Raw genomic sequence first — 14914 nt, 5'->3', positions numbered from 1 at the left:
ATCACCTCGAGAGGTTCCCTTGTAAGTTAATAATCACGATAATATTACTTTCTCTGATTGTCAATGTTTAAAATTTTTCTCCTTGCGTTTACTTATTTTTAATGTAATATTTATATTTTTCCAACGACCTATAATAGCAAGAACACTATTTTTGGTCCTTCGAGTCGGATCCTGTGAGCGACGAGGAGAAATGAAGTTCAGTCACATCCACGGTCATATTGAACAACAGCTCGTTACATCTGAGATCATAGCTCATACGTATGGCAACTTTACGAAAGATGGCTTGACAAACCTAACCTCACAGAGTTCACGCACGCTTATCCACTCTGAAAGATGACTGGGAGCAATTTTCACTGGAACACAAAGCAATCACGATATCTATCAACGAACTGTTTACAAACGATAAGTTGAATATACGTAATCATTCTTATTTTACAAACAATCTCTTTGTAACACATGAACATTATGCCGAATCAGTCGAGAAATTGAACGCACTATTAGTACAGGATCGGGAGAGCATTCCAAGCACTTCAATTTCGAACTCTACCTCTTTATCCTCTTCAGAGTTACCAGTGTTCTTTCACCATGCGCGGTTTCCTCATATTGATCTTTTCAAATTTAACGGTGCACTGGCCGACTGGTTATCCTTTAAAGACTTATTTAATTCACTTGTAATTGACAATCTCACGTTGTCCTCTGTAGAAAAACTGCAATATCTAAAAACTCGTCTTACCGGGTCGGCTGCATCGTTATTACAATCTATTATGCAAATTTTGGACTCTAGAAGAACTTTTTTTAACTAGAGCTTCTCGTCTGTCATTAGCAGACCAAGAATGTGAAAACCATTTCAAATCTACGCACTCTAGAGATAATCAAGGATATATAGTCAAACTTCCTTTTAAACAATCGATTAAAAAACTGAGAGAATCTCATACTAAGGCATTACGACTTGCAATGAGATTGAGAAATCAATTTAAAACCAATGATGATTATACTCAGGCTTGCTTAGACTTCTTAAAGGAATACGAAGGATTACAACACATGCAGTTAGTCTCAGATTGTAAGCTGTCTCCTTCGTACAGTTATTATCTGCCACATCATGGCGTCCTAAGAGAGCAAAGTCTCACTACAAAGTTAAGAATCGTATTTAATGGTTCCAGTCCTACCTTCTGGATATTCGTTGAACGATCTTCTACATACTGGAGCAAAATTGCAAACCGACTTATTTGTATGGTTTCGATTATTTCGTTATATGTTCTCCACTGATGTCGAGAAAATGTTTCGACAAATAAAAGTTCAAGATCATTAGGCCTTTCAGCGCATTTTGTGGATAGATCCAGACAGGGGACTTCTCACCTATGAACTTATAACAGTCACATACGGCCTAGCTTGTGCTCCGTATCTCTCATTACATGTCCTTTTGCAACTTTTAGAAGATGAGAGTCCGAAATATCCTTTGGCAGTTCCTGAAAAGAGGAAGATATGTCGATGATCTTTGGCGGAACTGATTGCGTTGAAAAGACATAAGAAATCATAGATCAACTAATACGACTATGCATGGTGGGCGGTTTTAGCTTACAGAAATGGATTACCAGCAATTATTTTCCTGATACTCTAGTACGCGTTCCAGTGGAAAGACAAATTAGTTACTCCACCGTTCACATTGATGTTGACGATCTAATCGTTCACACTCTTGGACTATGTTGGCAACCGTCTAAGGATATGTTCCAGTTCACATTGAACCTATCTAGAACAGAAGTTATAACTAAAAGAACACCGTCTTATCTACCATAGCACGGCTGTTCGATCCATTCGGGCTCCTTTCACCGATTATTATATCTGCCAAGATCCTTATACAAGAGCTTTGGTCTATCAGGCTGGGTTGGGATAATCCATTACCTGATCCTATAACTAATAAATGGCGCAACTTTCTCGACAATTTAAAGGATCTGAACAATCTTACATTTCCACATTGGATAGGATGCAAAGCTAGTAACTTAACTGAGCTTCATGGATTTTGTGATGCATCATAGATGGCTATGGCTGCAGTTGTATATCTTCGTATGACTAACGAGCTAGGGGAAGTGACTACCACCTGGCCTTCAAGACAAAGGTAGCTCCTCTTAAAAGACTGACCATTCCACGTTTGGAATTGATGGGAGCTGTCTTACTAATGAAATTTGTATCTCATTTGTTAACCATATTAAATAACTTGAACCCCTCTATTTTTATGTGGACTGATTCATCAATCACGCACACGTGGCTTAATAACCATCCATCGCGGTGGAAAGACTTTGTGCACAATAGAGTTTGTTATATTCAAGATACATTATTTCAAGCAGCCTGGAAGTTCATCCCTGGATACGAGAATCCCGCAGATTTAGCAACAAGAGGATTAACCCCTCGCCAACTATCGGAACATTCAACTTGGTGGACTGGACCACCTTGATTGTCCCAATCGCCTTTAAATTGGCCCGCTTTAGCTATTCTAACTACCCATAAAGAACTTCTCGGAGAAAAGCCGGCTAAGGTGAACGCTACTCTTGTCACAAACATGGGATCTCATATACAGATATTCTAGCTTAAACAAACTCGTTCGAATCACTGCTCTTTGTCGAAGAACTATTGCTAAACTCAAAAGGACATCGAACTCAACAGTACTACCCTTACTACCAAAGAATTGGAGGACGCTAGATTGTTCTGAGTCAGCGTAATCCAGAAATCGCACTTTCACCAGGAGCTAGAGGTTCTTGCCTACATCCAATCCTCTTTTACGTCTAACACCATTCATGGATTCGAACAGTCTTATACGTGTTGGAGATCGTTTGCAACTTTCTTCTTTTTCACCGTCAGAGAAACATCCATTAATTCTACCAAAGGACTCACCTTTAACTACCCTCATTATTGCAGATGCTCATCTGCGTACCTTGCATGGTAGTACCCAAGTTACATTGTCACATATAAGACACGACTATTGGATTATCGGAGAACGATCTCCAGTACGGTCTTTTATACTTAGATGTGTACGATGTGCGCGTTACCGACAAAAAAGAGCATAACAATTGATGGGGCAATTACCAACAGAAAGAATAACACCTTCTAGACCCTTTACAACCACTGGAGTAGATTATGCTGGCCTTTTCGTCATCAAAACATGGAAGAGAAAAAATACCAAAACTTATAAGGCATACATCGCCCTCTTTGTTTGCTATGCTACTTCCGCTATTCATTTGGAGCTCGTAACAAATTACACTGCAGAAGGCTTTATAGCCGCATTTAAAAGATTTACAGCTCGACGTGGTATCTGTTCTACTTTGTCCAGTGACTGTAGGACCAAGGGTGCTGATGCTGAGCTGCAACGATTATTCACATTATCTACTCAAGAATCAGACAAACTCGCCACTCTGCTGGCTAATGACGGAACCCAATGGCGATTTAACCCATCCTCCGCTCCACATTTTGGTGGAAAATGGGAAGCGGGAATTAAATCCGTAAAACTTCACCTTTATCGAATTGTCGGAAATACTTTGCTTACGTATGAAGGATTTACTACTTTTTTGACTCAGATTGAAGCTGTACTTATATCAGAGGATACAATAGAAAATCCTAATTCAGCTATCAGAACTTAAGCTGGGTTTGCGCAAAAGTTTGGTGAAGTTGTGAAGTCTGCGTCATTGTAATGAAAAACGATACTCTTCCAATTGGCTAGTATCATGTTTTTCATGGATTGTTTCCTTCTAATTGTCTAACTATTAGTAAATTAATTATATCTCCAAAAATTCTAGCTCAAAAAGGATTACTTCTTAGTGATTTCACCAAATCAATAGCATCACTCTTCTGTAAAATTAGATTTTTCCTACATATAATACTAGAGGAAGATCACCGATACTGACATAGATCTCCTAAAGCGACATCCCCTTATTTCTTAAAAACTAACCTTTTTAATATCTTATTAATACTAATAAAAACGTGATTTGTTTAACTAATTAAAGAAGTACAAACTCATAATTCATATATTTGTGGCTTATTTCTATACCAAATCAGCTAAAAACAAATTCTATGAATCTGAGAAGAAAATTCTTATGGTGTTCTTTTGCAAATTGCGTAATTAAAATAATGGTGACTATATTATTGATAATATTATGTCATTTTAAATGTTTATAGTTTCATAAATTAGTTTTCTTTACAGAATAGGATATATATCTTTATTTATAGAATATAGGAATATTGGCATTATTGTCTACTATGTCAGTTTTGGAGCCCATTTTGTCAGACGCTCATTTTTGCATAACTTACGTTTGCAAAATTGCAAACAATATTATAAAAACTGCTTATACTATATGATAGAAGACACTTTTTAATTTGTATTTATGTTTTTGAAGTTGTATTTTTAGATTTTCACCTTTTGTTTAAGAAATATTGTCTGAAAACAAAGTGGTATGTCGGTGACCTTCCTCTATTAATTAAAATAACATGATAAAAGTTTTATATTTTGTATCCACGATGAATATTATTAAACCATTACAATTAGTTTATTTTTAAAAAGAAATAAATATTACTTCGAGTTTGTCACAGCGTGTATACACAGTCCAAAGTATATACAGTTTTCTTGATATCAATACATTGCGTATAAAACAGATATGTACGACGCAGAGGCTTTCAAACTCTGAAAAATTAAATAATACAAAATGAATCAATTTACTGTGCAGTATTTTAATCGATAAAACAAAACATTATCATCATTATCATTGCAAGCAATTATGAAATAAATAATAAAATGTAAATTATATTTATATATATCTTCAGTAGTAATTACACATAACATAAAATAAGTGAGATACTCGAAATTGCTTTTACTTATAATATACGGTTAACCGTATACGTATTCTTAAACTATTGTCATGTTTAAAATGAGATTTAACTTTTCTTATATTATATATATATATATTTACATATGCATATTTAGATAAAGACGAATGTCTAATTTTGACTTGAAAATAATGTGTTATAAGATACATCGAAGATATCGAAGATATCAGATATGGAATATAAAAAATTTCTTAGCATTTCTCACAATAAAAACAACATATGACATTAATACTAATCAAATATATGAATTAACACTAAATATATATTGCAATATACAGTTATAGAACTAATTATCCGGACAGTGGGTCATTATATCGATGATTTCTCCAATTGTCCAGGTATTAAAAATTGTAAATTCAGGCACGCATTGATAGCTTATATTTATATTTAGTCAACTAATATTATAAATTATACCACTGTGTGTGTGTGTATGTATGTGTGTATGTGTGTTGTAATGAGTGTTAGAACTACAATTTTTAATTCACTCGAAGAACAATTTGAAGAAATCATTGGTATAATGACCTACTGTCTAAATAATTATTTCATTTCGTGACTGTAGATGTCTATATTGCAGTATATGTATATTAATTTACTTTATTAACTTATGTAGCTGTAAAAAATCCACAATTTCAATGAAATCTTACATTTGTGAATCCTTCTAACGATAAATCCATAAACTTCCCCGCAGTAATTGTCAGACGTCTTTGCGATCTCATTATAACAAATAGTAGAATGCGGCAATCTCGAGGCTTGAGAGTATACCAAAGAGATTCATATACGGCATCGCCGATCGTTCTGCTCTAAAATGAGAGACGGGTACATGTAGATAAGATGTCGTCCTCGCCAGGGCTGGGTATTTTTGCATTTAAAATGCCATTTAAAATGTAATTCTATTTAAAATGCTAAATGTAAAATACTTAAAAAAATGTATATTAAAATGTATGTAAGGAAAACCATTCTGTATTTGAAAACTATTTAAAATATCTATTTACCCATTTTACATATAAAGTGGATTCGAAAAACATTTTACATTTTAAATACATTTTTTTAAGTATTTTATATTTGGCATTTTAAATGATTACCCAGCCCTGGTCCTCGCATGTATGCTACTGTATTATCAGATAAGTAATCTTTTTATACAAGTCCAATCTTTTTATCAACAATCTAGTAATAATCTTTTTAACAATTTTACATGGGGGAAAAAGGAAAAACTGACTAGTGATTTCGTATACTTACCTTATTACTCAGATATTCACCAGCGAAACAGAAGATAAATGCTTCCAAAGTGATAGCGATGTAAAAAAACAAGGTCTTCACTATCATCTTGACTCCTTCATTTGTGCCCATCGACTGCAAGTCAACAAAATGGTCAGGAAGAAGGTACGCTATAAGGCAGACATCTCAGACACACGGAAGCAAGCGGATATCTCCCACCATTGTGCAACTCGTGAAAGCTTTGTGCGAAGATAAAGGAGTTTAAGGATATCCGGTCAGTCTTATAACATTTCTATAGATGAATAAATGACTCGAAGTCATGTCAGTACATTCACATAGAAATCTTTTAACTTGCTCTCTGCTTGCGACTAAATAGTGGACATTCGTGTTTATCATGCAGTTTGCGCGAATATGTGAATTTAAAACCACTACCATTTCGAATACCACGAGGTGCTCGAAATAAAAATGTGTGTAACATGTGTACAAATAACTACATCTAGAAATAAGAGTCTAAAAATAAATATTATCATTTCTTTCCGATTGGGTAAATAAAAGTTCACATTCAACGTGTGTGCCCGTGCAGATGTATACATAGATCTTTATACAGGGTGTCCAGTAAAGACGGTAATAACGCATAAGGATAGATTCCTGAGATGAAAATCCTAATACCAAAGTTGAGACTGTAATAGCTTTTTAATTATAAACATGTAAAGTTAGCGAATCATATCACCTAAAGTTCGCGCGTTCAAGTATGATTGTCATTTTACATTACCATACCGATCATACCGCACATATGTTGAACGCACGAACTTTAGACGGTATAAAATTGATTTTAAATGCTTATAATTCATAAACTATTACAGCTTCAACATTTTAATATTAGGATTTACGTCCCAAAATGATGTCAGGAATCTACCCTTTAACGTTGTTACGGTATTTATGGGATACTTTGTATAATATGTATCTCCGCGCATCACAACTTTTATAAAGCAGTGCATTAGAAGATATTGAAATATGTACGATATTTAAAGAACGAAAATTTAAACAAAAATTCAATTATAAATCTCTGTTACTCACAGTTACTATGAGGAATCCGATGCAACATATGATCAAAGTATTCGAGAAAAATTGCATTAGCGCGATGTGAGAAAAAAGACTCTCAATATTCTCCGAGAAAGCGATGATCTTATGATGTTTATTAATTAAAGATCTCAATATGGTAGCGGGTAAATTATATTTATTATTTTTAGGGCAAATTTCTTCCACTTCCTGTTGCATAAGGTCTATCTGTCCACCGATGTGTATCATCTATATGTATTAATTATTTCATTATTTGACTGTTAAACAAAAATATTCGCTTGAACAAATATTGCATAAATACAATTTTTAATATAATTTAAACAATATTAAATTAATAACGTATACATTTAATGAAGCATCAAATTAGAAAGAATGCTGCTAAAGTCCTAAATCCTGAATTATTTTACTTAAGCGGTATTATCTTAAAATTATCTTGATCAAACAATTTATAATTTCATCCTTTATCTAGATAAATTTAAAATGAAATCATTTAAAATTTATTTTATCTAAAATATATACTTTTACGTGTAAATTATCTTATTTAGATGATTTTGAGTTATCTAACTAAGCGGAACACTGCTTAACAATTCGTCTCACAAGTAGCCGCAATACATGCACGCGTTTGTATACGTGGTTTATAATGAAAAGAGAACAAATGGCCAAGCTGACCGTTTCAAACTTCTTTTAGGTACTATGACATCTTCAAAAAAAATGGAAATGCCAGCCGGCCCGCAGTAAGGCATCAGAACGAAACGAAGTGTAGTCGCAAGGTCTTGTTCAGTTCATTATTATATACGAGCAGAAACGTGAAACAACTGGAAGCGTATCCCACCCTTACGCGGAGCCCAACATAAAAGAGTCGACGTTCGCATGCGTGAGGATCGTAGATCGAAAGCGCGAACGAATTACAGCGACGCTGATGGACTTATGTAAAAGAGGGAATGAGGTTGAGATCTGCGACCATCGATCGCTCCTATGGATCGAGAATCTGTCGATTCGGAACGTCTCACGCATGCTACTACTTACGTTTGCGTTTTGTATCGTATCATGTGTTTTAACTTCTCTCCTATCTTTCGTGCAATTTACTTTTCCTGCAGTGTTTTCCTTAAATTCTTGCGTTATACATTTATTACGATTTAAATAACGAATAGAATATTTTTATTTCTTTGAAAACTTTTAATTAATTGAATAAATTTCTCTTAATCGTTTGTTTGGTATAACTAATATTTCTGTTATCTTTTGAAGAAATTAGAACACTGGTTTATTTAAGTACTGATTAATTTCACTTATATTTTCGATATAATCTTTTTTCATCTTTTGAAATTGTCATTCTTGAACTTCTTTTCTTCTTCACTAATATTAATCAGAAAAAACATGATTTTGAACATATAGTTTCCTTATAAATCGTCACACACACACGCACGCACGCACGCACGCACGCACGCACACACACACATGTTTAATTATTACATACATGCACAATCTTTATTATAATTGCTTATTATTGTAATCTTCGCCTATATTTTCTTAACTTTCCAAAAGGAATATATTTTTATTTTATAAAGTGTTTTTATTTTACAATGGATAAGAGAAATTACTTCTTATTATTATGATGAATTATTTTTAAATATTATAGTAATTAATCATGCATTATAAAGTTATAGAAAAACGATTGGCCAGTATTCATAATCGGTCTTTATTTTAAGACCGTTTTAAATAATGTCCTAAGATTAATACCACTCTGCGATTGACTTATGACATCAAGACGGTTTTAAATAAAAACCAACTATGAATATCGATCATAAGTATTGCAATGTAACAAAACGCAAGAAAGAAAATTGTAAGCATTTTTTGTTGCAACTCACCAGAGTAACCATTAATGCGTCCAGCATACCTATGGCGGAAGCAACTGCCATTAAGTGAACGAATTGCACACACTCCACGATCTCGTAAATTGGCGATTCGCAAAATTCGAACGGCAACTCCATCTTTATCAATAACTCTCGACAACTATCATTGGTCTGTTTGCGAAAGTTTATAGACGCGGTACTGTAAAGCAACACCGCTGTAGAGTAAACACCGATGGTCACTTTTGAGCAGCGATGCGCAAGGATCGCTTTGTTGATCATAGCGTACATGTTAGAATACTCGCTCCAGTCGTTGGACATCGCCGTCAGAATATCAATGAATAATCTGCAATATAATACCTTGCAACACGGTGCAATATAGATCTATATTCACGACGTAACGCAAAACAAATGTACTTCCATTAGCTCGTGAAAAGAAGAAAATCACAAAGTGTAAAATCTCGATTGCCGAGATAATTTTCTCTTCTCTCTTCATAAAAAAAAATTTTTCTAATTGTCAAATATCTTTGAATTGCTGCAATGTATTATCAATATAATAAAAAAGTTGAATAACATTATATTTTATAATACAAAATATCTTTTCAGCAATCCGAAACTGAACATTATACTTAGATCGCTTTAAGACAACCTTGCTTAGCAATTGACGTATTTTACGCGCGAATCATTATTATCTTTAATTCCCGTAGAATCAATCTGAGAATATGTTTTATAAAATATTATGTTTTAGAAAATACATACCGGTTATTGACCCACAGGACAATCAGCTTGAAGAAAAGAAGATTGTACGGCAAAGTGGTGCTTAAACCGTCTATCAAATGCGGCAGTTCCTTAACACTAAAGTGTATCAAAAGATAATGATACTGGAAAATCAATCCTGTTCCCATCACCAATGTCCAAAGCAATCTGAAGAGAATCGAAGAATTCGGCCATATTCCAGTAAGACGGAGGCCGATTTCGACCGGTCGACTGACAGTGCTAGTCGGTATCATCACGTATAAAAATCCACGTTTTTTTATCTCTTCGTTGACGAAACCGGACAGAACAAGCGTAAGTTCATATTCTGATGAAACTTCCATACGATCGCTGCACGTACTTCCCAGAGAATAAGCTTCAAGATATTAACATGAAAATTGGATGCGGTCCTACCCTAAAGGCCGCCAGCCAATCGCGAACGTTAAACGTGTATTTTCGTCATATGCTTAGGAATGCAGAAAAAAAGTTACTACGATCGAACGATGATTGCAGGCCTTGATGGGCAAAGAATCGACGAGAGCTATTTCATCGTTTCCGGAACGGGAAAATCGCCTGTCACCGTTATTGCAGGTGATTTACTTTAAATATGCAAGGAAATATTATAGGGAAGAAGTTACAACGCGCCAGTGTAAGAGCAAAAATCGCCAGAGACTATCATCAATAGAAGTTTCTGAGGAAAGTACCGAACATAAGTTTTCGATCATGGTACTGAATTTTCGCGAATGATGGGTTGATATACATAAGGAAATGCAACAGGCAAAAGTAATTCAACTTTGTATGTAATTTTCGTTCAGATGTATACGACTTAGAGAGTCGGAAGTCTAAGACTGACAATAATACTTCACTACATATAAGCTGATATGTATACATTGTTATGCATCCACATCCATTCTGGACAAAAGAATTTATATAAGCATTTTAATAGAACTTTGTATTATACAAATAATAAATACGGCAAGGTAAATGCTGCTTTATGTATTTTTAAATTACAATGATATTTATACATATATATCCTTATACATCTTGTTCTCAAAGTTTATAAAAAGATAAGCGAAAAATACGAAAACGATAAGTGGGAAAAAAAATATTCACGTAGCACATAATAACTTAAAATTAAATAATAAACGTATATAATATGCAAACATATATATATATATTTATGTAGACTTTGCAACTGATATCTATTTGTTGATCAAGACATTGCAAGTAACACCGACACATAAGAAGCAGAGGCTTTCAAAATCTGAAATGTATGAAATCATTTTATATTAGAAAACAACAATCCACTGAACAAGTCCACAGAAGACAGCATTTTTATATCTTACAGATGCAAAAACTTCCAACGATAAATCATTAAATTTTCCAATTGTTAAGGTCAATCGTTTCTGTGATCTTAATATTAAAATCAATAAACTTCTACTTTCGCTGGGTTTTGCATCGTACCAAAGAGCCTCGTAAGCTGCATTTGCGACTGATTTGCTCTGCAAAAATGAAAAAGAAAATTACCGATATATAAGATCGTGCCGTTCATAAGATAAAACGTTTAATCACATCGTTATAGATTGTAAAAAGTATCTGCTCTCTGAAAATTATGTTATTATATCGAAATATCAGTACAATAAAAATTATCTGCACAGTTAAAATCTATTTATATGTATATTACTAATATTTACAGCAAAGTATTTAATTTAAACCTTATTGCTAAGATATTCTCCGGCAAAGCAAAAGATGAACGCCTCCAAAGTAATAGCGATGTAAAAGAATAAAGATTTCAACAACATGTCGTATCTTTTGTTACCTCCAATCGACTAAAATGAAAAAAATTATTGTATGTACATATTGAATATTTATAACAATTGCTTTTAAATATATTGTTAATTTAACAATCTTTTATATAATCTTTTATATATGCATACATATATACGTATATGTTGCTTATTCGACGCGAAATATTTAAACCTTAAGTATTTAGACTTACTATCAAGATGACAAATGCTATGCAACATATGACAAGCGTGTTCGTAAGAAACTGCATTAACGCAATATATGAAAAAAGACTCTCGATATTGTCTGAGAACGCAATGACATTTTGATGCTTACGAATAACGGCACTCTTCGCGTCCTTATACGATTTATATTCATAGTCTTTTGAGAAAAGTTCGAGCAACCCTTGGCATACAATATCTATCTGCCCGCTTATATGAAATATCTAAAAGTCCAAGATGTCACATTATAAAGATGAATAAAAGATTTTTGCAGATACAAATAGCTAGCAAATTTTCACAATAATACTACTTCCAATCACAGTTTATAAATCTTGAATATTTAAAAATCCTGAATATTTAGACAAAATAATTTAGACTTTCAAAATCAACTTACACATGTGAACTTATTAATTTAAAAAATGCTTTTACATGCTACAAAATGATATTTAGTATTCGTCTTGAACTAGGTCAGAAACTTACCAATGTTATAATCAGCGCATCCAGCATCCCAATTACCGAAGCGTTGCTCAATAATTGTACAAACTGAACGAACATGACGATTTCATAAACAGGAGAAAATTCGTAAACAAAGGGGAATTCCATCTTAAGAAAGAGCTCTCCTCTGCCGGACTCACTATTAATGCTGTTAAATTCCATTATAGCGGAAACATAAATCACAACGGCAATTGAGTATACTCCGATAATCAATATCGAGCAACGATGAGAAAGAGTTGCTTTATTCGTCATAATGCTTATATCGAAAGCGACAGCATCGCACCAATCTCGTGATATCGATGTCAAAATGTCGTTAAATAATCTGAAAAGATTGTCACCATCACATATCATGTAACAAAATTAGTTCTGATTGGAGATTACAAAGTAAAAAAATTGTAATTACGTAATTTTTTTATGTACATGTATATGAGAACAAGATAAGTAATTCTCAACTACTTTTTCTTCGTCAATTTTCTATCATAAGAAACCATGTTATACATTGATAAATAATTAATTTAAGATATGTAAAAGTGTCAACGTACGTGTGTTAAAGTACAAGTATAAATGAGTTTCTTACCTTTGATTCTGCCAGAGGATAATTAGTTTTAAACAGAGCAAGCTGTAAGGCAGCGTGGTACTGACGCTGTCTACTAGATCAAGAAAATTAGCAGTTTCGATGCAGGCGACGATGTATTTAAATTGGAATGTTTGAGCAAGACCCAAGGAAATTGTCCAAAAAATCCGATATAAGATGTTGTGAGATCCCGGCCAAATCCCAATAACGCGCATCCCGAACTTAACTGAAGGGCTTATAGTTGTTTTAAGACGCATTTTAACTTCCGATTATATAGCAGGACGACCCTATCCGACGTATTTGAGCTTCTCTTAATGCCTCTAATAGCAGTTGAAAAGTTATCACATTATTACTGATAGTTCGATACGACGTGGAAATCTTACCACTTGCCATGCAACATTGAGAATCCTAAAGGATTCTAGAGGGTTCATTGCCCAAGTACGAACCCAGTGATCGTCGATCGGTCGAAATTATTCATCGCACATATACCTAGTATATTATAGTAAGAGAAGAAGAAGACTACGCGACACTATGATTTCAGGTTTGCCGAAGGGAAAAAATAAATCATAGGTAATAAGTTTTGTACTCTTCCATGTCCCCTACAGGTGTGTGATTGCAATATTATTTGCTTTAAAAATGCAAAAGGCACATTTCGGGTAAGCTTATGCATCATGATGCGCTGCAGAGTTATAATCAAAAGTAAGCGTGGAGCAAGGGAGGGAGTCGAATATCTTTGACACAACCGATGTACGAAGCATGACGCAGTGTTCTGTATTCAGTATTCGAGAGTGAAGATTTCAAGTTGCTTTATATCTAATTGCTTTATATCTAGTGTTGTATATGCTGTGTTTTAAATAACATTTTTTTACTTTATAACAATTATTAATCAATAGGTTTATTTTCTCGGCAAGAGAAGTGTTGATTGATGTAATTGCTTGCAATATGTAATATATATTACAAATAATTTTGTTATAAATTGGCTTCTTTTTCTTCTCATTTTTTTATTAATTGAAGAATTTATAACTATCCTGAAAACAAAATGAATAGCAAGAAAAAGTTAACTGCATAAAAAAGTGCTTTTACATAATATTTAAATATTTGTATATATGTATAATTTTTTTCTACATTATTTAAAGTAAATTCGATTCAAGATGTTTACCGCAATGATTTAATTTTCAGAGAAAGATCCATATTTATACAAGGTTTTTATAATTTTCTGTACATTTTTAATACGTGGCGTGTAACATAACACATGAAGATACTGATACTTTAAAAAAAGGAAAAAAAAACGTAATATTAATTTCATTATTTAACAATTAAATCTCTCGTAATTCTTCAGTATTACACATAATCGTATCACTGCTAATATTAAAAAAAATTCCAAAATTCTTACGCTTGTAAAACCCTCCACAGATAAATCTATGAATCTTCCGACTGTCATTTTGTCAATTCCTTCTATAATCTTTTATTAATAACATCAAGGTTTTACTCTTTCTAGCTTTAATTTTTATTAAAGCAAACTATATCTCATAAGAAATAAGCAGCAATGTCCAAATTATATCACAGTGATATCCTGAACATATTGCAACGTCTGTAGGACATCTATATGATACATTCGTGATATTTCTGCTGTGGGATGTTCCCCGATTTATAAACTTATTCTAATATAATAGCGTTTTCGCACACCACAATTTAAGTTGAAAAACGCTTTGCTATTGGATGACGTTACACGCTCTATCAATAGGAGAGCACGAAACATCATTAATTTAACCTTGGTTGGTGCAAATCCAGTCGGGCCGAAAACACCATAAGATAGAGAAAAAAATAAAATATTAAAAACTTGTATAATATATTTATATATTTGTAGGACAGTTCAATAGACAACTTGATGTTCATTTCTTCGCATGAATCTGCTATTCATTTCTCATTCCACTTACATCAACGCAATTCCAAATGCCAAATCGGTTATTCAGAGCTGTATTATAGATTTCCACCAGCGTGCCATCCACGTGTCATTTTATCCTTGTTGCACACCAAATGTTAAACAAGAGGTTTGTTCGCTTCGCAAGCTCCAA

At 33.5% G+C, this 14914-nt stretch overlaps 1 protein-coding gene across 1 annotated transcript in view; it reads right to left on the bottom strand.

The window, feature by feature from the left end:
* LOC108721806 (uncharacterized) overlaps positions 1-13096 on the bottom strand; it is a 29381-nt gene extending 16285 nt beyond the window's left edge. The window contains 12 exon segments of the mRNA XM_018446573.1: positions 4451-4454; positions 4883-4921; positions 5495-5669; positions 6106-6219; positions 7162-7392; positions 9030-9357; positions 9771-10099; positions 10102-10140; positions 11111-11266; positions 11480-11593; positions 12251-12587; positions 12843-13096. Coding sequence (XP_018302075.1) covers positions 4451-4454; positions 4883-4921; positions 5495-5669; positions 6106-6219; positions 7162-7392; positions 9030-9357; positions 9771-10099; positions 10102-10140; positions 11111-11266; positions 11480-11593; positions 12251-12587; positions 12843-13096 — 2120 coding nt within the window.
* Positions 13097-14914: the final 1818 nt, after the last annotated feature.

The sequence above is a fragment of the Mycetomoellerius zeteki genome, unplaced genomic scaffold (genome assembly GCF_001594055.1).
Source record: "Mycetomoellerius zeteki isolate Tzet28-1 unplaced genomic scaffold, Tzet1.0 scaffold105, whole genome shotgun sequence".
NCBI classification, from domain to species: domain Eukaryota; kingdom Metazoa; phylum Arthropoda; class Insecta; order Hymenoptera; family Formicidae; genus Mycetomoellerius; species Mycetomoellerius zeteki.
This window is presented reverse-complemented; position numbering and strand designations above follow the sequence as displayed.